Source organism: Tachypleus tridentatus, chromosome 13 (genome assembly GCF_004210375.1).
Source record: "Tachypleus tridentatus isolate NWPU-2018 chromosome 13, ASM421037v1, whole genome shotgun sequence".
NCBI classification, from domain to species: Eukaryota; Metazoa; Arthropoda; class Merostomata; order Xiphosura; family Limulidae; genus Tachypleus; species Tachypleus tridentatus.
This window is the reverse complement of record NC_134837.1, coordinates 109,964,448-109,992,242: the sequence shown is the minus strand read 5'-3', so window position 1 is coordinate 109,992,242 and position 27,795 is coordinate 109,964,448. Positions and strand designations below refer to the sequence as shown.

At 30.9% G+C, this 27,795-nt stretch overlaps 1 protein-coding gene across 13 annotated transcripts in view; it reads right to left on the bottom strand.

The window, feature by feature from the left end:
• The window catches only part of LOC143239705 (apoptosis-inducing factor 3-like), a 146,191-nt gene that overhangs the window by 7,684 nt on the left and 110,712 nt on the right, over positions 1–27,795 (bottom strand). For all 13 annotated transcript variants that reach the window (XM_076481104.1, XM_076481111.1, XM_076481102.1 and 10 more), the window contains exons 11-14: positions 26,857–26,972; positions 23,048–23,183; positions 19,958–20,034; positions 8,916–9,033 (exon numbers count right to left, since the gene is read on the bottom strand). In XM_076481104.1, coding sequence (XP_076337219.1) covers positions 8,916–9,033; positions 19,958–20,034; positions 23,048–23,183; positions 26,857–26,972 — 447 coding nt within the window. The remainder of the gene's footprint in view (positions 1–8,915; positions 9,034–19,957; positions 20,035–23,047; positions 23,184–26,856; positions 26,973–27,795) is intronic.

Genomic DNA, 27,795 nt, shown 5'->3' with positions numbered 1-27,795 from the left:
CTTGATATATCCAGGGTGGATTTCAAATCAGACCCTTCAATAACTTAATCTACTTCAAACCATAACAGTTGCTGCTCATGCTCAGCTTGAGGAGCCCTGGTATTGGATGAAAGGCTTTGTTGGCACTGGATATTTCAGATATAGTATGAATGACATTGTTATACATTATTTTTTGCTTCCACTTATAGATTCTTAGAACTACTTTGGTTGAAGTTGTGGATGCTTGACCAACATCGTGGAAAAGATAACTAGCTTACTGGTTTACCAATTCTTCTGAATGACAGTAAAGTAATTCAAGTAAAAATAATAAGAAAATTACTGGTGTCAAATATAAACAAATACATAATAATGTATTTACAACCTGACCTTACCACAATTCTGATTTGGAAATAACTCAACTAAATTTTGTAATAATTAGATGTCACTTACTTAATCCAGTTCACACCATTCAATCATTCATTTGATGATATAAATAGTGCCTAAATCTGTTTTATTCCAGCTGACATGATGAGCCTCGGTATTAAACAAAGGGTTTCAGTATATACTTTTCTTTCTTTCACAACTAAGTTCTTAGAATTACAGAGCAGTTCAAATAATTATTACAATTTAATAAAGCACACTGGATCACAACTTTAGGCATGCAAATATGGCCTACAGATTAAAGTTAAAACAACTTCAGAATGGCCCACTAAAAATTATTAAGTCGTCAAAAAATAATCCTAAAACTTAACATATTTATATCATCTACGTTGTTGAAATGCTCGAGTTTGAAAAAAGAAAAGTATAAGCTGATATTGTCAAAAGTAACCCCTCTAAATGTCAGATATTCTACTTCAAATATGTCAAATCATCATCATAATAAAAAAAGTAATATCCAATTATATTAGAACTGCCTTATCAATTTAGAAATATTTTAAAATAATTTTGTTAGTTATATTCCAAAAAAGGTATAATTCAAGGCTGTACAACAAAAGATTAACTTTATTTAATGCTTAGTAATTTTATTATCTAAAGCTTAGTCCTTTTAGTTTCACAGTATTCTTACTATATTATTTTAATTCTAGTTAATAAATTACTTTTTTCCTTTTTAATATTGTAAGACATGTTTATTATTTTGTTTTATGTTTTATATAGACAGCTTTTACAAATATAGTAAAATCAATTTTTATCAGAAGTTTATACAAAACATTTAAAATTACTTACACTGCAAAAATATGCATGATTCAGAAGTCAATTATAAACTCAATTTTCTAAAACAAAGAAATATTTTAAATGATATTTTAAAGACAGAAATGTATAAAGTAATTTTTTTTACATCTCATTTTGTATTTCATCTCTTATTTTTTCACCATCAACAAGTACTGATGAAGAATAGTTATATATGCCAAAACATTTAAATTTGTATTTGAAACACTTGACACTTTTGTACATTTTTTATTTTTGTTATTCCATTATGTTAAACTCATGATGAACATTAATTACTTCCATAAAACAAGCTCCCTAGTAATGTGAAAAAATTATTTGTTTATAAAACATTTAACTTTTGAATCAGTTCATTGAAACGTTTGTAATTTTTACTTTTAATGAAGTTGAATTTCTTCTTGTTTAAAAAATTTGTCTTCATCTACACCATTGTTAAAGCTACAAAAGCACAGACAGCAATAAACAATAATGAAACAAGTATTACTAGTCATATTTCTCTCCTTACAAACATTGGTCACCATTAAATTTCTTTTAGAGATTCAGAGATTTAACTGTCTATAGATCTACTTTGGCCAAGGTATAAAGATAATTCAAAAATTAAAATTAACTTTAATACACAGATTTCAATATAAAGTAAGATTTTCCAATTTTCAATAGTTTCAGTACATCATGTTAGCATTATTAAACTTAACATATTTTCATTAACGAAATGTTGTTTTACCAGTTCTAGCACATTAAATTCATTTTGTAAGAATTTTTTTTATAAAGCTTGTTACTAGGGAGTATTTAAGAATTTTAAGTTTGTTGTTTGGTGTTTATTTGCACAAAGCAACGAGGCTATCTCCACCAAACAACCAGTAAAAATAAAATAAAAGTCGTTATAAAATATAAAAATGAATCAATTTAAAACTAAATAAAGTTTAAACAGCTGGTAAAAATTTAAATAGAGTTAAAAAGGACAATGGCCTTTAAAACTTAAAAACATTAGTAAGGAGGATGGTGTCACAATCACTAATGACACTGTTCAATATCTGAGGTGAACCTAGGTAAAAAAAAAAAGTCTAAAATGGTGCAGTCACTCACAATTGTAATGACAACATGACAGTAAACTGTGGGCTATTGTGACTTGAGTGTCACACAGACAACACAGTGGTGCATCAGTCCCAGATAAAAGAAAGTGATGAGTTTAAAAAACTGTGACCAATGAGTAGCCTAGCTAGGACAACTTCCTCCTTATGGAAGCAAGACGGCCAAAGAGGAATGGAGGGCTTGATATGGAAAAGCTTGTTATTGATGTTACTCACTCCAAGTCAACTGCCAACTGATGCGGAGCCTAGCCTTGGATACAGGACCATAGTCCATGTATGGAACAGGCACAGTGATGATAGTACCAGAGCAGACAGACTTAGCTGCAGTGGCAGCAAACTTGTTCCCATGAATACTGACTAGAACAGGGTGAAAACTAACATGAAGTGAATGCAAGGCCAGTAGAGAGTTAAGTGAGTCAGTATAAATAGTACAGTTCATGTACTGCATAGCTTCTATGTGATCCAGGGCAAAAGAAATGGTGTACAATTCAACAGTGAACACAGAAACTGTAGAGGGAATTCTATGTGCAACCACCAAACCACAACAAACTATGGCAGAACCCACAGTCAACTGATTTCAAATCATCCATATAAATAGGAATGGAAGGATGATTCAAAAGATGTTCAGCAAATAACAGACAGTACTTCCAATCAGGAGTATCTGCTTTTCTCAGATGACTAAAAGATAGGTCACATTTGGGGAGTGTAAAAAACCTTGGTGAGATGGGCTACCAGTGGGTACAGCAATGTTATCCAAGAACAGACTCAATTCATCCAATGGCATCTGAATATGAAGGCCAAAAGGAACAATGACAGACTGTCTATTCTGAAAAAGCATGGTCCACTGGCAAAGAAAAAACACAACCCCAGGTGGGATGCTGTGGGAAGGATTGAAGATTTGCAGCATGTAGTAAAGAGAGTTGCAAACTGCAGAAGTGTAGAGGAGATTCATTAGACTCAGTGTACAAACTCTTGACTGAAAAAGTGTGATCCCCTGATGGTGAGCAGGGTCCAACATCTTCAAAGTTGAGGTCCTGGCAGAACCATAGACCAGAGACCTATAGTCAAATATAAGCCTATAAGAACTTTGTCTCGGAGACCACAGGAAGCAGAAATTCTCCAAAACAGAGCTTGGGATTGAGATGAATACTCTATTGGCAGCAGAAGTGCATGCAAATGATTTTAGAGCAAGAAAAGGTAAAACCATTTTTATAGTCCACTACAGTAAATGACTGAGGGCAGTTTGCAGTTGCCTCTCAATAAATCTCATGCTCAACAACTGACACAAGACATGGAAGTTATTGACATAGAGACCATTTGCAACTGTAGGGGGGTAGTTGTCTAATGATGGTGTTAATCTTTATAATGAAAAGTGTGACACTTAAGACACAGCCCTGAGGGACTCCAAGTTCCTATGAGTAAGAACAGAATGTGTTGAACTCACAATGGCTTGGAACCAACCCTCCAAGAAAAGTGAAGGGGAGCAGAGAGAGAGATCAACAACAGTAAAAAGACTGACTAGGTGCATGGAAATAAGCTACAAGGTTGTGATTTGAGAGGATACGCTCTTTGGAGTGACCCTTCCCATCAATATCAGCACTTCCCCAGAGGCAATTATGTCCATTAAAGTCCCCAAGGACTAAAAGGGGACACAGTAATTATTCAATAAGAGCATCAAGGTCCAATTGGTCATACCTCTCTCCAGAAGGCAGGCAGAGAGAACAGACAGTAATGGTATGATCCAAGGAAACATGGACAGCTACACAGTCTCCAAGGATGTATCGAGTAGCAATGATAGAGCAGGCACATACTGGTCAATCAACTCCACATACTCATCCGTCACACAATCTGTCATTGTGGTATAAATAGAACTGATGTAAGGTGAATATATCAGCAGGTTTCAAAAATGTTTCCTGTAAGGAAAGACACACAGGATGATAAACATTAATCAGCACCTTGATGTTATCAGAACAGGAACCCCAATAGTTCCACTGTATCAATGTGACCATTTTTATTTACATGGAGGAGAATTCTTCTCTTTCTGACCATGTCTTTTCTTTTTATTTTCTTTAGTAGGAGGAGGTCTATTGACCTCCATGGATCCTTCCTTTGGTTGAGTGAACAGGACTCTGTCAGTGGAAAAAAATTCCAGTGACTAAGGGTATGAACAAATAATCGTTCTGCATCTTGGGGCTGGAGAAGAAAATGTATCTCAAGAAACACTAGAACCCAGAGCCAAAGGAAGTGGATCCTGGGAGACACTGGATGGACCGGTGAAGACTCTGCATAGGAATATATGTTGACTCATCAACTCTCTTAATAATGGAGGGCAACAGACTCTTCACGTGGTTTGAAAACAACTCTTTTTGGAGACGTGGAGAGATCTATCTGTACTCCCACTGTAGCAGTGAAAAAGAATGCAGCAGCTTATATATGAGATGGAGTGGGGGACAATAATTTCCAAGCCTCTGAATAGAAGATATTGCTTAGTCTTCAAACACTGTACCTCTTTTTCTCCACCCACTTAGGGTAAGAACTAAAGTATGAAAGGTGTGAATCACTACAGTTTACACTTGTGTGCATTATGGTCTTTGCCACACAATGAGCACACATTAAAGATCTATGACAACAGGTCTTTGAATGCTCTAACTGCTAGCACTGGAAACATCAGAGGGTTTGGAATATATGGCTTTACCTTACAATTTAAATAACCTGCTTTGATAATGGCAAGTGGATGTAGTGATGTAAACATCAAAATAATTACATTTGTAGGTAGAATTACTCCACCTTTGTGAGTGGAGAGTCAGCACAACACAGAAATGCCTTGGCTGTAGAAAGCAGCAAAGATTTCTGACTTGGGAATGTTCTTTAAATATCTCTCAACTGTAACTCCTATGAAAGAATTCAAAGTTGCATGGGGAGTAACCTCGAAGGGTATATCCCCTATATTGTGATGAAGATGTTTCCACCAAAATGTCTCCAAAGTAATATGTCCTTACTGGCTCAGGGGAGCTAGCAATTTCCTTTAATCTCTTTTGAATAAAAAAAGAAGACATTAGCTCTAAGGATTTCTCAGATAAGGAATGCATAATTAGAAATTGAGGTACAGAATCTGACTGTGATTGTGGCTGTGCAACAGAGTCTTCCATGCATGGTTGTTTTGCAATAATTTGTTTTTTTTCAATTTCTTTATTTTTATTTATTTGTTCATTAATGGGAGTATTCATAATAAAGGCAATACATTTCAGTGCCTACTTACCTCATTGCATTGAGGGGACACACTGCATTGCAAATAAGGGCACTGCAGCAATGCCAGGGTTTCATATGTGCTGTACCCAAACACCAGCATCAGATACAATGTCCACAACACCCACTGAGAACATTAGACACTGGTACTTGGTTGACCCTAGCACAAATGGACCAGCTAATTGACCTTGGGAGTGGGCACCCAAAGGTTGCCCATCTACAGGAATCTGATGTCAAAGTGGTGTGTTAGGGTTGGACCCCTCAACCAACAGGATCCTCTCCTCCCTTTCACAGGTCATCAAGCATGGCAAACATGTGGGTGGATGTGTAGATCCCAGAGGAAGTAAATTGAAAGTACAGAACCTTCTCTGGGAGGTCCCACGACCATGTACAGGAATCCACATTGAGGGGAGAATATTAAGAAAAACTTACCAATCATTGTCAAAAACAGTGCTACTTTTGTAACCAAAAACACAGGTTTTGTTTTAACTTAACCCACCTAGGAAATTTGCAGAGTGCTGTACGTACATCTAGTGATGTATGAGACAAAGATCAAGTTGAAAATAAACTTGGAAGCATCTGGTGTCATAATAAATACATTTTTGACATATTGTAAAAACAAGTTTTTGTCAAGAATTAATCAATTTAAGTGACAATATAGTTATTTGGAAATTGTTGTTCAAGTTTTAATACATTTTATTTTACAAATATACTAATATATAAAATAAGATGAAATATATAAAAAAAACTTGAAAGAAGCATGCCTGAAATTCAAAGGAAGCTTCATACAACTTCTATGTTCTTGTTAAAATCAGATTTATGATTGTATTTAGTATAACTTCATAATCATACACATAAATAATAGCAATTTATTAATAAAATATTATTATAATCATATTTATAGTAAAAATTCAATTTATACTGTGAATAATTTCAATGAATTTACTATATTATAGATGTTATCTAGAATAATTTAAAAATGTTTTGTTGAAAAAAAAAGCTCACCTTCACCAAAATAATAGGTAGTGGTTTCCACAAACATTAAACAGTTATTGTAATCATAAGTATTTATCAACTGTTTGAAAAAAATAAAATACACGATATTGTAACTAGATTAGAAAGTAATTGTGAATCAGTATATTCCTACATGTTGCATACTGAAGTTTTTTGGAATTATCAAAACTTGCAACTTTATTTTTAATATCATATATATACATATATGACTGTAATTACAATTACAGAACTGCTTGATTACTGATAGTTTTAATGTTTACTGATTTTACTGCTTCACCATCTTCTAATATCTGTACATGTAACAAGTGAAAAAATGTTCTCTTAAGTACACAAAGAATGAAACTAACAGCTCTATATGCTCACAATGAGTGTAACTATTCTAAAAATAATCAAGACTGTTGCAAAAAGGAATAGAGGCATCTAGAGAAGAAAAGAATAGAGGTCAATGGAGAATAAGTTGAAAACAAAAAATGTTATATTTAGTCACAGCAGTGGAAGAATAAGTGAGGAACAATTTAGAGTGAGTTATTACTTGTTTGTTTGTTTTGAAGTTAACCACAAAGCTACACAATGGGCTATCTGTGCTCTGCACACTATGGGTATCAAGTTGTTACACAAGGAACTTAAAATAATTAATCAACTAAAGAAGCTGTTATCAAATATAAGTAGATCAATTACATTACCTTTTTATATTCAAAGCATAAATAGTACATAAGAAAGTGCAAGTGATGATTTAATTTTTATGTGCAACTTAGGTTTTAAAATAATGTGCTTAGTGCAGATGCATTTTTCTGTTTTGCTGTAATTTTAAAATGGCTTAACTATTATTTATTGAAATTTTAAATTTTGATTTATACTTTAAGTTTCATTATCAATATCATCTTAATAATAAATGATAAAAAAGCACCAGTAATTATAGGGCAATGAATGTTTTCCAAACCACACAAGCTGTTATATGCTGTTGTCTGAGAGAAAACAATTACTTTATTCTAATTGCATTATTAATTAACTTTCTCAAATTATAGTTGTTTAAAACAAGCCTTAGTGCAATGTAACAGTTCAGCTTGAAAGGTGTACAGAGCTTTATGTACGTACAATTATTATGAAAATGTTTATATCATACTGAAAGATTCCATAAGAGTTAATGAAGAAAGTATTATGGAAACAATTATAAAATTGGTCTCAGACTACCAGATAATCCTTTTACCTCGTTCAATGTTGAATAAATGCTTTTCTTGAAATTGCATAAATGTCTTTGTTTCCTGTAACATAGCATATGGACCACATAATAAGGGGCTAATTGGTTCTTCAAGTCTGTCCCTGTACACCCACCCCAAAGAAAAAAGCAGAAATTAAACACATCCTTTATTGACTAAGTAAATAAACAGCTTCCCTCATACTCTTATAAGATGTCAGTCTTTACTGCTGCTAAATCTATCAACCTATTTGTGTACATTTGAAAAAACAAATGTATTTCACACAACACAAAACAAAAATGCAATGCAAAAGTCTTAGTTCTGAATATATGAAAAAAAAACACTTACATAAAGTGTTGAACTTTGTGGCCCTTTATATTGGATTTTTAAAATACTATTTTTTAAACTAACTCAACTCAGCTGTATAAATATGCTTTAGCTGTTGAATTAACAATTAATTGTTACTTATAGGGTAAGAATAAGTGACTTAAGATTATTTATTTTATTTACAATTCATAATTGATTAGTTATTTATTATTTTTTTACTTAACTTTTACTATCAAATTACAAGGACTGATGAAGCTGTAAACTATTCTTCTTTTAAGTTTGGAGATAAGAACAAGCTAAGTGTCAAGACACTATTCACTCAATGAAGGCAGCCTTTATACCCAATAGCTGGAAACAATTATAAGCTTTGAATTTGCACAGTGAACCCAACAAAAATACCAATTAAAAAAACAACAACTAATATTTAGCATCAATTTTAAAATTTTCATCAGAATTTATATTCAATTATTGTGAATGTCATGTATACTACATCTGATTTATATTACTTACACTATTGATTTTTATCAGTATTGTTAAGCCTAGTAACATCATATGTCACATCAACAATAGTATTTAGTTAGACTTACTGGTTAATGATCATTACCATCACTTAGAAAACTGCACAACAACTTTAAGATGCTACTCATTAAGATAAATAACTTTTTTACACATCAATTTTATCACTTTTCATGTGGAGCAAAACCAACTTCAACCTACTGATAATGACACTTGTGTACAACTTGTAAAATAAAGTCTACCATACATTCTGGTTTAAGACTTTCTTGCTGTATATTATAAAGGTTCTAAGTTCATAACTAAAACTGGATTATATGGAACTTACCATGGATATGAGCAATTTGCCAGTGACCAATATTTACTTCTTGATTTTCAAGTACACTCAGGGGGAAGGTCACAATATCACCAGCAGCAAATATTCCTTCTTTGTTGGTTTGCATGTACTGCCAGTATAAACAAAACAAATTTGAACTCTTTTGTTTGGTGTTCAACTTCTTAAGATAAAACAAGTATTTATTAACTCAAAGTGCAACAGCAATTGTTTTGTTAATATATGTTATATTCTTTTTGTCTAATGTCTTCCTATTATATTAATCTTACATCACTACATTAATAAGTCTAACCTGATTCATCAAAACCAAGAAGTAGCACCTCAGATAGAAATGTCAAAACTACAAAAAACCATCTAAAATCCATAAGAAATAAAGAAATCATATACATCTTTGGCCCTTTTGAACCAAAGTTATAGTCTAATTTCCACCTCTCAGATTGTAAAACAGTCAACTACGCTTGATGTTACTATCAAAAAACATAATCCTTACTCACATAATCTACTCATGCAATGGATATAAGATTTATTTTATTGAAAAAAAACTATTTCAAACTGAAGAATATAATTAAGTTTAGACTTTATAAAACAGGCTAAGAAAGTTAACACCAACTTTCCGAAAAAATAAAACTGAATCTCCAGTTTAACAGAAAAGTTTGAATAAAACTATTAAAACATATATAATAAAAAAACATAGAGAAATGAAATTTCGATGCAAAAATTAACTTAACCTATGAAGCAACCTTGCATATTTGATTAACTCTGAAGGTAACAACTTATGTTCATCATTAATACAGAAGAGCACCTACTCTAAAACCTTAAACATCAAATGAAATTTAGATATAAAGCTAGAAATCTTCATCTGTTAGTATAATCCAGAAAAAATGAATCATGATGCTGTAAAGAACAACATAAATAAAACTTTTGCAAACTTTCATCTCAGTGAATCTCAAAATACAGCACTAACTAAATATTTCACCTATACAATAACTTCTTCCATTATCCTAGAGTTATATTTAAAAATTAGCTATAAAGACCTTTAATGGTAAGTAGTAATGTAATCAAATCACAAACCCAAGACCTCAAGCAAAAATCACGTCTAATTCATCACAGTAAAACTAAATCATCAAAATATTTAAAATTCCAAAAGACAGTAACAACTTAATGAGCAATTTTCCTACCAAACCAAAAGATCTTATAAAAACTACTTGGATGAATTTAGTGAAAGACAATCTAAAATACAATGAAAATGTTAAACAGTAAGAAGCCTAACAAACATAATTTAACAACAGCAGAAATAAAAGGCCTGAAACATCTCGAAACCAATGAAGACACTGTCATCCAAAGAGATAAAAACAGAAATTCTATCATGAATTTACAAGTCAAACAGTAAGATTCCTTAATGGGAAAATATATTGAATGATGCATCTAAATTTACTCAGTCAGATACTGACTTTAACCTAACATACCAAAAAAAGTTAAACTACTCAACTATTACTGTTAAACTTTACGATTGTTTTTGCATACAAGCTAACCATGGACGACAAAAACCTACAGTTTACTGAAAGTTTACAAAAACCCAATAACCTTATACTCAATTATGTCTTTTAATAATTCTTTAAACTAAAATCCTGGTAAGTACTTTAACTTCACTTTGAAATTTCATGTTTCCAAAATATGCACCAATTAAAAATTACTTCTCACCTCCTAACAATACCTACACAGTTTAGACAGTAGCATTACTATATCTAGCTTTGATGCTGTAAACCTATATGCTCAAACCCCTTGTCAAAAATGATTTCACAAGACCCCAAAAAGAGAATCAGCTTAAAACAGGAATACCTTATGGAACTACTACAACTGGTCACATATATTTACTTTCAATGTAGAGAACTGTACTTCCTTCAGTTACATGGACTTGCCATGGTAAATCCATTATCAGGTACTCTGGCCACTTGTTTCTTACATCACAAAGAACAACGTACCACAGTCACTTCCTTATGTAAGCCTGTAATTTGGTTTAGCAATGTAGGTGATGTTTTTGCAATTTTACTTGTCATGATGAACAAACAAAATTCCTTCAACACATAAACAATCTATACAAAGATGTACAATTAACATTTGTGAATGACTACACAATATATTTGTAAATGTTAATATCACACATTTTCTCTAGGCATGTTCTTTTTTCTGTTTTATCCACCACCCCTCCAATAAGTATGAAATTAAATGCAAATTACTTGCTACAAAGTCATCATTATTCAGACAAACCATAATTTTTAGCTTTTAATTTTGGTTGGTTACACAACTATAGAATAGAAAATCAGATGCCTCCTGCCACACCCACTTGTCACATCCTCTGTTTTACATTTAATTATATAATACCTATAATTAACAGAAAGTCAAAATCTTCATCTATCAAATGACCTATTGTATCACATTATGTTTTGAACAGATATGCATCAATTTCTCTTACAATACAACTTTGGTTCCCATATGAACCACAATAGCTAGCATGAATGAATTTGTAACAGCTCTGGTTTTGTAGTTAGAAAGCCAGGAAAAGTTTGAGAGTTAGGGGAAATTGTCTACGTTATTGGTCTACATTCTTTGATGTAATATGTAATTAAATAAAAATTATTTAGTCCCTTACTGTAAACAGTATTAAAAAAAACAAGGAAAAAAATATTGGGTAATTAATTTACTTGTTGCTTTTTCATGTTTATTTATTATTATTATACTAACTAAAGCAGTGGTTCCCAACCTTTTTTTATGCCTGCACCCCTAAAAAATTTTAATGTGTTCTCACACCCCTCACAGTAATTATTTATTTAAGAATCAAGGTGAAGGTGGCCAAAACAAATTTTTATAATTAGTTTTTAATGATATATAAACAAAACATTTGGAAAAGAAAAAATATTACAACAAACTAAAAGCTGCATAAACCCTACATGGCCTACAAAAAATAAATTTTCATCCATGCATGAAATGAAATTTCTTTCAATTTGAAATGTTCAAATGTTCATAAGCCAATTTAAATTTAATGACTCTTTTGTTCCTGTTTATTTCTTACGAGTTTTTCAAAGCATGATCATTTATTGCTGATAGCAATCTGCAAGTCTGCCTGTGCACCCAAGCGATTTCTAGATTTTGTCTTGATTGACAAAAGGGCACTAAATCCAAACTCTCATAAGTATGTCATCGCAAATGGAATGAGCACATTTAGTGCTTTTTCACAAAGTCTTGGAAACATGTCCATTCCCAAACACCAATATTGTTCCAAAGTTTTGCTTTCAAACTGCATTTCAAGAACTCAATTTGTGTGCAGTTCAATATGATCTTCCTTCAGTTCTTCACCATCTGATATATTATCAAAATTTAAGGAGTATGGATTCATAATCCATTCTTCAGAAGTTTTCAGTTTTCCTCCAAAATATCCATCAAATGACTTTGATAGTATTTCCAAATGATTCACAATTTCTTCACACACACACATTGAATTAGGGACTCATCCTCACCTACCATTTCTTGAAGTGATGAAAAATTTGAAAGATTCCCTCTTTTAACTCATCGAAACCAAAGATGTAACTTTTCTTAGAAAGCATTTAACTTTTCACAGCATTTCAATATGTTTATGTTTTTCCCTTGAAGAGATACACTCAGGTCATTCATACAAGTGAAAATATCACTCAAATAGGCTAGCATTTTGGTTGAATTCTTGTGATTCTATTTCTCAGGGCAGATCATAGTCACATTCCTTCAAAAAAGTTTTGACTTCTTCTCGCAGTTCAAAGAAGCGTGTTAAAGTTCTCCCATGTGACAGCCATCGGACTTCTGTGTGGAAAAGCAAAACTGAATGCTCACTTCCAAAATCTTCACAAAGCAACTTGAAGAGGCGGTGGTTCAGAGCACCACCCCTAATCCAGTTGATGGTCTTCACAGAAGTGTCAAGGAACTTTTTAAACTTTGGAGGCAATGTTTTTGATGCCAAAGCATGTCGATGAAGAAAGCAGTGAGTACCTTGCAAGTGCAGAATCTCTTGTTTTATCAGTGCAAAAATTCCTGATTTATTTCCTAGCATAGCAGGAGCACCATTGGTACACACAAAACCAATAATTTGGATATCTAAATCATATTTTGCAAAGAAGTCCTTCACACACTGGAAGACATCTTTCCCTTTTGTGGTTGTTTTCAGATCTTCACAGAACAGGAAATCTTCCATTATGGTACTATCATGGACATACCTCACTAGTGTGATGAGTTGACTGCAATTTGTAACATCAGTTGTTTCATCCAATTGGAGAGAGATTTTCAAGGGACTAGCCCTGATATCTGTGATAACTTGGTCCAAAAGGTCCGAACTCAAATCACCAATGTGGTTTTTAATAACATTATTTGATAACAGCACTAATTTAAGTTTGTTTGAGGCTTCTTTTCCCAGAACAATTGTTGCCATTTCTAATACACACAGTTTTATCACCTCTTCTGCAATTGTATGGGGCTTCTTTGATTTGGTTATTTTATATGCCACGTGGTATGAAGCCATCAGCAGTGGTTTGTCAGCAGATATAAAACCTAATTTTGGAAGGGTTGTTTGAGAATCAAAGCAGGCCCTTCTACCTTTCAACGATTCAACATCATGGCCTGCAACAGCTGCTCCACCACTCCAGTTGTTGAAGCGTTCCTGCAGCTTAGATGGCTTCAAATTTGCATTTGAAAGGACAGCAACACAAAGCATGCACTGGGGTTTTTGCAGATCCTCAGTTGCTCTGATGCAAGTGAAACCAAACTTCTCATAATCATCATTCCATTTCCTTTTCTTTGACATAATAAAGTTTTTTTGCACGAACACAAAATCAACAATGCACTGACTACCATAGTATCATGCATGAGTTTATATACTCTGCAAAACTTTCTAGAACATTCTCGAATATACATCACATGACGTCATCGATTAATTCTGGATACTTCTGGAAGTTTCTCGAGTCACAATCACGTGAATACATAATATACATAAATAAGACACTTTAAGATGGCGTTCACGAATGTAACCTAATTAGTTGTGCCAAGTATTTAGGTCATGTTTATGTTTCGCATGTTGTTTGTTTACATCTGTACATTACGATTTCGGTCTGCGCCGGTGACGGTAGAAACGATAGTTTATCATAACAAGGTAAAAAGCTACGTCTCTAACAAGAAAAATAAGAAATAAAATTGAATGTAATGTCTAAATATATAGGACAGTACCCTTAATATCAACAAAAAAAAAAACTGAAATGTTATCTCGCACCCCTGGTTGGGAACCATTGAACTAAAGTATAAAAATCAGGATCTTTTTAGGTTAGTTAAGAATAGTAACTATGTAATAAAATGTTTCATGAGGCATGCACACAAGCAGCTTGTAGTAGCTCTTGGGTAAAGTAATTCCAAACCATAATATTAACTGTACATTTCTAAAATGATTTACAACTTATAATAGCAATGATAGTAGTTAAACACAGTTCAAAGAGTACTAAAACAATAAAATTTTATTATAAATAAATGTATAGTGTTACAAGCTTAAAGATACTTAGGATAAATGAATGAAGTTTCATGGTACAATTTCAAGTCATTCTAGAAAGATAAGAAAAGTAATTCAAATTTATTTCAATTTTTTATGGTGGTTACAAGGTCAGTCAAATTCACCAATCCCATAGAGAAATAGGGTAAAGAGAATAAAAGGTAAAATAAATGTTTGTATGTTCTGAATTTTGTACAAAGCTACATGAGGACAATTTGCACTAGCTAACCCTAATTTAGCAGTGTAAAACTAGAGGGAAGGCAGCTTGTCATTGCCACCTTGGGCTACTCTTTTACCAATGAATAGTGAGATTGACCATCATATTATAACACCCTCACAGCTGAAAGGGCAAACATGTTTGGTGTGATAGTGGTTTGAACCCATTACCCTCAAATTATGAGTTGAGTGTCTTAACGAGCTGTCCGTACCAGGCCACAGGTAAATTAAAATTTTACTGAAAACAATTATTGAAATGTATTTAGAAGGATTTAAAGATTAGACAAAAGAAATCAGAAATTTCTTTTTTGATGAGGAAAAATATTTATAATCTCAACATGACAATTACTTTTTATGTGTACTATTCAAAATAAATACTAAATATATTCATGGGCAAATCTTCATTTTAGTTTATTAAAAATACTCCACTAAAAAAAAGGCTTTTTGTATGTGAAATATTTATAATGTTACTTGAAATACTGCCAAGTTTTGTGAAGATAAACACACTATACTGAAAGACAGATGTATTAAATCTATAAAGACTTTAAATGAGCAAAAGAGGCCATGTCGTTGGTGAAATTGACTGAGCCTCTGTTGAGAGAGTTAAAAGTGGCCACTTAAGGATTACAGTATAATTTTACCTTTACAATGTATGTCTTTTAAGTTTTTTGCATAATATACTCCTAAATACCATCTAAAACTAGAACATAGTGTCATTTTCCCCTTCGGCAAAAAAATGGGATGATCAACTATCAATTTTTGATAGTTAATATGTTCAAACCCAAAATACAGAAGAACAAAATCACTTATCAAAGCAGAACATACTAAGGATATTGCTTCCTTAGCAGCACAAATACTTTGAAAATTCAGAAATGTAGCTAAAATTCTGTTGGATAACTTAGTATGGAAAGCAATAATGAAAACTTGCAAACAGGTTCCCAAACATCTTAAAAAAATATTCTTCAACAATGAAATTCTGAAGTATTGGTCATCAAACTGAGATTGGATCAGTTCAGGCAAATTAAAGTATTCACCATCAAATAGCATGTACCTACTTTCAAAAAAAATAAATGATATCCATTCTGAATTGAACTGAAGAGATCATCAAGCACTAGAAATAATAATAATGTTGATAACACTTTGTTCAAGTGACACCAGCTTTGGCACAAGTTTCTACTCTTTTTGATGCTATTCCTTTACGAGACACCAAATATAGCAACACTTTCAAAACCTGGATACTGGTGAAAAGTATTAAAAAATTCAACAGTTCACAGTGTCTATAAATAAATGATGAAATTTATGTACAAAACACCACTGTCTAAGACTGGGCTCAGAAAGATGACAGGTTCATTCTTCAAACACTTTTTCCTTTGTCATGCACAGTGCTATCTATAACCCCCCTTCATACACATTGTGATGCCACCTATATTTCCTTATTTTTAATTTAAATATTACATTGTCTAGTGAAGTTAAAAACATCCCATGCACGTATAGTGACACTGTGCACAGTTCTATACACCTAATTTCATTTTTACATAGTTTAATTAAGTTTAGAGAGCTTCTTACAGATACACACATTGCTCTTTTAATTATAGACTGTATAATCCTGACAAGCACCTTCTCCCTTAATGTAAGACATAATATTACAATGTGTTTAATACTACAGTATGACATGTCACCCAGTAAGCAATGTGGTAAAATGTTATTTATTCGATATGTACAAAAGTCTCAATTTCCTTGTATACAGTAATAACAAATGTGAAATCATGCATCTGGCTTTACTAAACAAATTTCAGTTTCATTGGTTGATTATGTAGGCTGTACATAATATCAGCATGTATTTGTTCAGTGGTTACCTGTAACACATTTTCCATCAAAAATAAAATGTTTAAATAGTTTGAAGTACAACAAAGAAAGATTTTTACACTTTAGCATAAACAGCTTATATTTTAGTATAAAATAGGTCTTATGATAAAATTTCCAGCATGATCTCCTATCAATATCATTGTTTAATATTTGTCACACAATAATAAGCTACATAGCAATGTTTTTAAAGCTGGTGCCCATATTAAGAAAATTAATGTAAAATAAAAAAAAAATGGCCTTAATCTGAGCAAAATTACAAGTGAGATTACATGGGATGCAATACATATACACAACTCAAACAATTTACTGTTCATATTTTGGCCATCATTTGTAAGCACAGTTTTCTTGAATTGTTGAATTTGAAGTTGTTTAGATGTAACACAAGACTGGAAACAATAAGCATTAACTTCAGACAAATATTACTGTAGTGGATATCAAACTGTGAGTGAAAGTAAAATCCAGTTCTCACAGCAAAGACTTGTAAAATTCTACATATGAAAATGTTAAGCAAATGACATACTTTCATGTTGACAGCTGATTCTAAATCATCTAACTCTATGGCTGTCAGTATTATTTTTAGATTCCTTCCTACATACACACTGGATTACTTTCAAAATTTAATTACACCACTTTAATACACATTATAATGTATGTAATAATATGTAAGTTACAATTCTTCTATTTTAAAGAAAACCTTTCAAAACATACTTAAAAACTTCAGTTTTTGTATCACATGACCTACTCGCTTTTGAAAATCGTGACTTAAACAGAGGTTCAACATTAGTCATATAAGCTGGCAGTCTATACCTGTAGGTATGCATAAGGTATGTGTGTTTGTCCTTCTCGACATGTGATGTCTTAAGTCTACAAGTTGCTTTGTCAGAGAAACAACAATAAGTTTTCCAACCCTTAATGGATGCCACACCCACCTTCTATACTTTGCCTTGAGATCTACCAAGTACATGTAGACCTAAATGTTCGTACTTGTTAGAAAGAGATCAGTTTACACTGTTCTATACTAGTGGTTAATTTGAAATTGGTATGCAGTTTTCTCACAGTATGCATTTAACTGTTGTTAGTATTCTTGTTTGCTAGATAAACTATAACATTTACAGTGATTTCTTATCTAAATATGCTATAGATAGAGAGACAGTTAAATTGTATTTAGATCTGACTATTATATTCTAGTTAATTTTGTGTTATTTGCACTTTAAAAGTCATATTCAAAAGGTTTAACGATTTTTATAAGCTTAATTTGCTGTCACCTGAATTATAAAAGTTAACAGTCAAGTGGCATTATCTGAGTGTGTAACATGTCAATGTAATGAGTGTCTATGCACGTGTCACCACGTTATAATAATAAAACCCAAGGGGACCAATTTACATATCCAAGAACTGAAAAGGAAAATTAAAAATAAGTGAAAAAATAAAGAAGTGAAATCACACAAAGTAAAAACCAAGTTTCAAGGGACTTCTACAACAAAATAAAAGATGCATATATATTCCCATTTCTTTTTTAAACATTTCAGTGTATATGTTGATGATATTAGGCTGATTTAGGGATGTAGTTTGGAAAATAAAATATAAACAATTACCTTAAAAAATTTGTTATTCATTTAGGCAGTTCTACAGATTATGCAAATGAAACACAAAAACTGTAAGATAACAAATAGTACTTTCACTTTGCATGTGAACTGTTCAGAGTCCAAGTACAAATAATTACATTAAATAACAAATCTTTTTATCAGAAATAGCAGAAAAATTAAAAATTAACAATTTATTTTTCTGAAACTACAAACTTTTAGGAAGTTTATTATGAAATTTTAAACAATTTTATCCACTAGTTTTATTTCTAGAACAAAATATTACAAGATTGAGAATGGCATTACATTCTAAAAAATTTAGAAGTCATCATCCAATTGGTTAAAGACTGTTTCTTACGCTTAAATTTTACATCAAACAATTATGTTAACTCTTCATTACTCCTTTATTTATATTAATCTTCTTGATACTACTGTCTCTTTAAATAACATGCTTTTAAACAATGAATTATACAGAAAATGTATAAACAGACCATGATATCTTCATAATAAAAGTTACCACTCCATCCTCATTAAACAAGATATTACCTACAGTCAAGTTTTTTAATGAAAAAACAACTCATGATGAAACAAATTACAGTAAGCACACTGAGGATCTGAAAGAAATTTATATTACAAAGAGGCTATGAAATTGAGAGACAGTTTGAAAAGCTACAAATACTTAATAAAAAATTATCCTTAAACATAATTCCTCTTATTATTACTTATAACCTTAAATTTAAAAAGGTTATATACTCTGAAAAACGTTTCCATCTCCAACAGCTAAATGATCACCTGAAAAACAACTTTCCTCATGTTTTCACTGTCTCTTTCTGTATAAGTAAAAATGTTAAAGATATGCTTCCTTATGCAAGAGTGAATTATCTCACCACAGAATGGAAATCCATGTAATAAAGATCACTGCCTAACCTACTATTTCATAAAATCTACTGACTCTTACTGACAAGTATTCCCATAAACTCATTAAAATTACTCAAGATATTACTTGCACAACATATAACACCATTTACTTCATACAGCATACAAAATGCAATTGCTAGAACAAAGAACAGACTCAAATGTGAGCATTTTAACAACTATACATCTTTTATTAAGACCAAAAATGACCTGCATTTCAACCAACTTTGTCATTCTATTAGTGATGTGATTCTTATAAGCACTTAAATTCACTTCAAGTTTAAAGTTGGTAGAAATAAATGAGGCCTACTGACTGCCACTTTAAATACCATTTAGCCTTGTGGAATTCTAAATCCTGGAAATAGCAATCTTCAACCATTAATTAGTTTTCTGTCCTTTTACCACTTATTAAAAAAAGGATCACCCTTTGAAAGCACTTGGGGAATAGTATTTTGTATTTTTTGAACTAATATACTTTTAGGCAATTCTGTATGAAAAAACATGGCACTTTTCAAATATCTGCATAAAACATCACCATACAAAGACTAAGTATGTTTATTGACTATGATAAAGAAGGCTTTCAACATTCTAAGAATACAGAACATCTCCATACAAAAATTATTTTAATCGAACAAAACCTCCACTGTTCCTATAAATACTAGTGAAGGTACAATGTTGCAAGTTACATTTATTAACAGTTATAATGAAGGCTTTTACTGACCCAATAATCTACATGAAGCATCTTGATACACTAACTATTTTAAGTTCATTGTGTTTCTTAGCTGTAATATCACCATTGCCTCAAAATATACATGAAGCAGAACAAACTACTGTGATTAAAAAGTTAATTATTTCCCATTTAAATTCATACTTTCTGCTAGAATATCTCTATTTCTTACTTTGTCTACAATAATCTGGCCTTGTTCATTGACATTAATTCCAGAATCTTTCAAAAAGTCAGTAGATGGTGTCACTCCTAAATAAAATAAAAAAAAGCTTATCTTAAATACATAAATGAAACAAAAAAAGGACAATCATTAAAACTTGAACAGGACACAAAACTATAAAGCAACATTTCAAATTTGATGATGACGGTAAATAAAACAACCGTCAACTTTTATTAATGAACTATAGGTTTCTTATCTTATCTTACTTGTCCATCAAAGAGATAATGGATATTTCTCATGCAAATGTACTTATAATAATCTTTCATTATTCAATTACAAGTGTTAGTTACTAACCCTCTTAACTTTTTTAACTTAACAATACAAACATTATAAGGCTTCTCATCATTTGTTATTCAATTTAACTTAACTATATAAAGTTTAACCCCCATAAAACTTAAATGATTTTACATACTCTAATATAGAAACTATTACTAGTGTTTTATCATTATTGAACTACATGAGGTTGGGTTATAAAACTTATTTTTTGTAACTTACCCATCATTTTTACATATATACTTCTTCTCTTTCGTTATTGTAGGTTTTATGACTGGCTAATTAGTTATAAAAGTTAGCCAACTGTAAGAGTTACTAGTTTTCAAATATTTTGTTTCTACATGCTACTAAGGTTTTTATCTTTTGTTATTAAACTAAGAAAGTGTTTCTGAGTTTTCACACCTTTGTTATTTAGCCATTAAAATGTTACCAAGTTTCTGATCCTTTATTACTTAACACTGAAATTAAAAGTCGGATCACATGGACCCTAATGCCTTTTAAAACATGTATTTATAAACAATTTGCACCTTATTGCTTTGGGTTTGTTACTTTCTTGGTTATAATGTTCCTATAAACATATGAGTTACACAAAAATATAGAAATTAAAATCTCATCAATCCAGTAGTTAATTCCACTAACTGTTGTTAGATTCTTCTACAAAGTTTTACACGGACAATCAGTGATTTTACCATATAATTTGGTATATTTTTGAACTCTATGTATCACAATGAGCAAAGACAATAAATTAATTAATATATGCAACTTCCACTGACAATGAATGGTATAAAAACAAGAAGGTTTGCTACTAAGGTGACCCAGGCTTGGTCCCTGGGACTGACCTCATAACCATTTTGTGCTTGTTATAGTTTTCATGCTATACTTTTAAAGTAGTAAGTGCATGTTCATGAAATTTGGTAAAAATTCAGTAAACATTGCAAAACTTTCCTATGCAAAATATCAAATTTTTTTAATAAGGTTCATTAAGCAATGTTTTTCTCATGTCTTATTTATTTTCCAACATGCAAAGTAATTTTCACTTTAAGATTATAAATACTACAATTCATCAAATTTATTGAATTTCACATGCAAAATCATTATAATGTCCAAAGAGTTTTATTCAATATTTCTTACAAAAAACTTTATATTTTATGTTATTTTCACCAACAAATCCCTCTATGGATTCAGTTGATCTAACCAATCTCGTAACCACCACATAAAATTAGGATATGAACATTAATTAAGTCTTTTTTTCATTCTAGAATGCCTACAGATTATAAAATGAAAATATAAATCTTTAGACTAAATAGTCTAAATCTCATAACATTATACATTTATATGGATTTATTAATTTTATTATATTAACCTTTTAGCTGTGTCTGACTAATAATACAGAAATTGCAAAGACGCAGTGCACATGCACTCAAGTTACAATATCCAATAATATACAACTGACCTATCTTGGCTGTGTTTTAGTGAATTAATATGTGGTAAAATACAGTCATATTTCAATTGTTATAAACTGTATATGTATATGGATTATTACTATTTAGAAAGAAGTTCTTAAACTTTTAACATATAGAACAGTAAATAAGGAAATAAAGCAAACAATTATCTCTTCTAGTTCTGTACTCGGCTACTGCTCATCGATGATTGCTATAACCTAAAATTATTTTGTTTCCCCATTCTCCACATGTAAACTTAGTTATAAAACATGATAAATTATAATGGAATTCTGTAGTATCAATGAAGAAATTTGATTTGTTTTTATTATTTGTATCAAATAAAATAAGAAATCTCATACAGACTAGAGACTCAACTTACCAGCATGAATGTTTGTCTCAAATGAAAGAGAGGACACCACTATATTTGAATATGGATAAGAAAATCACTAAGGGGACATCCTGAGCTTCTGATTGGTTATTTCACATATCATAAATGGAAGTAAGTTTATAAAAGGGAATGTTTCCAAAAATGGAAAGAGCTGAGTAAGTATTTGATTCACTAAATATAGTGATAGTTCAGCAAATAGAAACAATAACAGGTTTTTTATTTTATATTCTAGCTTGCCAATATCAATAATGAGTTCCTAATTCGTACAAAACCATGACATCACAGACATCTAAACTGAACCAATGCTGCATTCAACATACCATGTGACATCCAAAAACTGATATTTAGGTGCATTTGTTTAATATTTGGTTCTAAATTAAGAAATTAAATAATGTATAACACAAAAATTTGAATTATAATCTACAGTTTGATACAAAAATTAGGAAAATAAATTCATAAATTAGTAGTTCACTAAAATTTTGAATGCAAGTCAACAAATGAGATGGCATGGCCTTTGACCCGAGACTCACTGCAATACAGTTAAGTGATACTAAGTTTTTTGTTTTTCTTTACATAAACTCTAAAGCTTTAAGTTGCTGATTCTTTCTCAACTGTAAAGATACTAATAGTTTTTAACCTTTTCTTAAATGACTATAAACCTTAGCAACCTTAGATTAGTTCATATATTCTTTTTAACCCTCTATCATCCATGGAAAATTTTCTTCCATTACCATAATTAACATAATGTATGGGTGAAAATCCTATCTAGTATATATAGATAGAAATAAAGATAAGGGGTCAACAGCATAAAAAAGATACTGTTAATTAGCACACAATTTTTTGTCTCTTGCAAATACGTGGAGAATATAAAAAAATCAACTGAAACCAGATATAATCAACCTATTACAGTACTGAAAAAAAAGAAAATTACAGTCATACCAATCCCCAAAATGCAGAGGTCAGCTGGAAGACACTGATTATCTCTCAACACTACCTCACAAAGCCTTCCATCTTTTCCATTGAACTGAGACACACCACTAGCTGTAACAAACTTGATGCCATTTTCTTGAAACAACTACAGCAAAAAAATGAACATATTACAGAACAGACCACATAAGTAATGGTTACCAAAAATCAAAGTTGAACACATATTTGTTTCATATCCATACATAAAGACACATATGTACATTTACATCAATTTCTTAAATATCAAATACTACATATTTTTGGTTAATTTTTAAAATAAAAATATAGAAAAAAATTTTCTTTCAAAATTTGAGCATGACCTTAATTAGAAATTTGTCTTTCAAGAACAGGCACTATATAAGTCTAGACATGCAACTAACATACAAAATATCTGAAGAGATAAGTAATTACTTGATCTATCTGTACATTACACTATGGAACAAAATTTTAATTTTTCTTGTTCATGGGCAGAAAGTGTTATTTCCCAATTGCTTATGCTTAAAGTAAATGGAAAAGACCCATTTTTCTCTTCAAACTTTGCTTCTGTGATCTGGGTAACAAAATTTTCAAATTTACCCATTTCCCAGAACATTCCAGGTAGATTCAGTGCTGAGTAACTGACAGGGAATTTCTCAAACTTACAAGAATTTTCAAGAACTTTCTAGAATGCTGTAGAACTGAGAAGAATTTTCAAGAACTTTCCATAGTAATATACATACAGGGGCTCACCACTTCAGTTTAGTTCTAACTGCCAAAGCAAACACATAGACCTATCTGATTTTATCAGAGATGGCATCAAGAAGCTGCAAGCATTCTCCAGATGCATTTTGCTATGTTTGTGGCCAATTTATCAGGACAAGAGCAAAAACGTACTCTGTGACAGCATCTGCTAAAATGTGTGAAGCCCACAGGGCATATTTCGGCATGCATGTTGGGAATCAAGACAAACTCTGAGGACCTCATTTTACTTCTGAGCACTGCAAAATAGCTAAAAAAAGGTAAGACAGACAATTTTTGCTTGCTTAAATAGTAAGATTTTATATTATATAAATTTTAGACCTTTTAGAATTTAAATACCTTTTATTTTATTTTTAATTGCCAATAGTATAGAAAAAATATCACAAAAATTATTTTGCATGAATCTCTTACACAATAGTTGTGAATGAAATAAATTTATTCTTCATAATAACAATTTTATTTTGCTCTTTTGCAGGATGGTACAGAGGGGAAAAGAAAGCCATGAAGTTCGCTATTCCAAACACACTGACTACTCAAGCAATTGCTACTTCTGCATGGTGTATCCTTCCAAACATTGGGCTAGCAAGAATGCATCTGCTATCTGTATCTGGACCTTCCATCATCCATTGCCCCAGTGTCACACTGCCCTGAGCTCCTGTACCAGCTCTGACAGAGAAAAATCAGCTATCTTGAAAAACTACTCACTTCTAAACATTTTTGTTCATTTTTGTATAACTTTAGTATAAATACATGTAAATCTCGATTCATATGTTGTTTTATTTAGACCTTATGTAAATGAAAATGTGCAAATTTGCCCATTTTTACATAGAAAATAGGTTAATTTCTAAATTTCATTATCCAGGTCACAAAAGCAAAGTTTGAAGGGAATAATGGCCATTTTCTGTATTTTTACAACATAAGCAATTAAGAAATAATACATATAATCCAGGAACAAAATCTGTGTTACACAGTGAATTATTTAGATGCTTCACTTTGAGTAATATTGTTTTACAAATCTTAATTTTACCTCCTTCTGGAAAAAGAAATGTCTGCTGCCTTGTAGGGAATACAATAATATATTTAATCAAAAATGTTGCTTATAGATAGAATAGTTCCAGAGTTTCAACTTAAAAACTACTTATTCAGTTATAAACTGGAATAATTAAAAACATAATTAATTATTCATGTTTTTGATTATTACTGTTTTTATATGGGATGTTTGTTTGCTTTAATATCATTGACAAACAAGTTTAACAATTACATTTCTGGGAAAACATTAATAAATTGGAGATTTATAATGGGACCCCATTAAACACTTGTTTAGTGATACATGGGATATATTAGTTATTGTCATGAAACACCATTCTGAAATTAGGTCACTAACTGAATGGTATAAATAAATAATATTATTGAAAAATGAGTTATTTTTTTATCTCTTTGTGAAGAAAAATGAATATTGACAAGAAATTGCTTTTCAAATCTATTATAAAGCTTATGCATAAATACTTAGGTAAACTCCATAAATACTTGTAAACCTTAAACATGCTTTTAAAAAGGTATATTACTATGATAAAATGCTTTTAAAGGAATTTAATCCCAATACTATTAAAGTATAGAAACAGTTTAATACAAAATTTCTAAAATGATGTATTACATAATAAAGACTATGCCAAAAACACTTATACAGTGCTTATAATTTTGCATCAGTAACGTAACATATTAATGCCTTTGAAGTGTTTAGTTCTGAGAAATATGAAATCTGTGACCATTTCTCAGAAGTGTTACTACAGAGCAAGTATAGCAAAATGAAATACAGTACATATACACAAATTCCAGTATTTTCGAAGTACTAACATTTAGTAATCATGACATACAACAAAAATAAACAAAAGCTTAAGTAAAACACTTAATTTATGTTGTGTTATTTGAGCTAGAAATAAATTACTTCATATACTTTGTTGGCACTTGTTTAAACATATCAATTACTCCAAAAATACCACTTCTTGTCATTAAGCACGATGTGCTGGGAAAAAAATGGCCATCACATACCATGCATTGCTTATTGTAGTTTCAAATTTCTGTTATAGCAATGTAGAGACTTTTACAAACACCTAACTTAGAATTTCAAGTTTTTATAAAGCTATAAAGACCTTTATTTTAGCCAAAAAACATCACTAACAGAAAGAACCAGCAAGTGGCATGACAGCCAAATGTTTATGATTATTTTGATACTGCTATCAGAAGGTCTAGCTCACCAATGGCTGAAGTTGTTGTGATGACTAACACACCAAAATGTTGCATTTTAACTCTATTAGAACAATACCCTATATTTTATAGAATTTTATAACCATGATGACATACATACTATAACTCTGAAAGGATCTTCACAATATTTAGCAAGATTTCAGTAAACTTTAAATGTCTTTTGTGTACAAAAAATCAGAATTTTTTATCAAGTATTTTAAAGAAACTTTGTTTGATTATATAATGTTAGACTACTCTGAGTGCAAAGTGAGTTTCATGTTAAGATTAACAATACTTTTCTTCATCTGATAATTTTCAAATTTTAATTCCATAATCCTTAAAATCTCCAAAATAAATATCAATTTATTTTTAGAAAAACTTTATTATTTTAACTCTATCCTTACACTATACATAGTTGGTAAATTTAATGCGTCTTGAAATAAATCTAAATTACCTTTTTTTCTTTCTAGAATGAGTTTAAATTGTAACTTGAATCTTAATTTTTTATTCTAAATAACTTAAATACCATAAAAATATTAATTTCTTTATACTTAAATTTATTGTTTTATTGCTTTTTGAACCATGCCTAAACTAATATTCCCCCATAGAATTTGAAATTGCTTGATGAATGTGCAGCTCATATTACCATATTAAATTACATATCACATGGATAAGACATTCACAAGAATATCTCATGAAACATTTTACTATTATTATTAATTTTACCTAATCTAACCTACAAATTTTCTAATTTTTACATTTTAGTTACTTTTATAATAATAATTTCAAATTAATTTTACTTTCTGAAGACATCTCCCCACTTGCTCTCCCAGGACTGGAAAGAATGGAATTTCAGTTCGTCCAACAACAGTTACAGAATGGGCCTTTCCTGCTAGGTAAGCTGCTCCTTCCATACCTACACAATGAACAAAGTATATTATGTAAGAAAACTGTATCATGCCACCTGTAGTTGCATGAAACATTAAGTCCACTGAAACAAGAATAAAGAATTTCTTTGATACCTTCTACACATATGATAATAGTATAACATAGCAAAACTTTGACAGGAGTTTCATAACCTACATTAAATAACAAAACAAACTCAGACATTTATTCCTCCTAGGGTCTTAATGAAGAGTGTATTTTAAGTTTTGAAAATTTAGAACTTATTACTGAATAAAAGTTTAAACCTTTGACATTTGCATGCTTTATTGTTGATATCATCACATCAACTGGATTATATGTGATTCAAAACTTTTGTTTTACATGTAATCCATACAAATGAAATACAAGCATTCACATGCAGTTTCATAATATGCTATATAAAATAGTAGTCGTTTTTCCATATTTAAAGTATAAAATGCATATTTTTTTACACAACAATTTGTTTAACTAATGGGCATTATACAAATTGAAAATATCGAACATCCATATGAGTAACATTTAACAAGTAATCAGTTTTCAAACATTGTAAAATGTTTTCTGCTAACACAAGAGAAAAATAGAATCTGACACCTCTTGAATGCCACTAACAAAACTTCAAATGTTCAAATTCCTAGATAGCAAACAAAACTTTTAAAACAACCTTAATGCCTTTTATATGAATGGAAATATAATAGATAACAGAACACGTTTTACAAATTTTATATTATCTAAGTGTATGAAAATCTACATTAAATAATAATTATGTTCCAACTAAACATTTATGTTAACAAATAATTGATTTTTAACCAAAATAA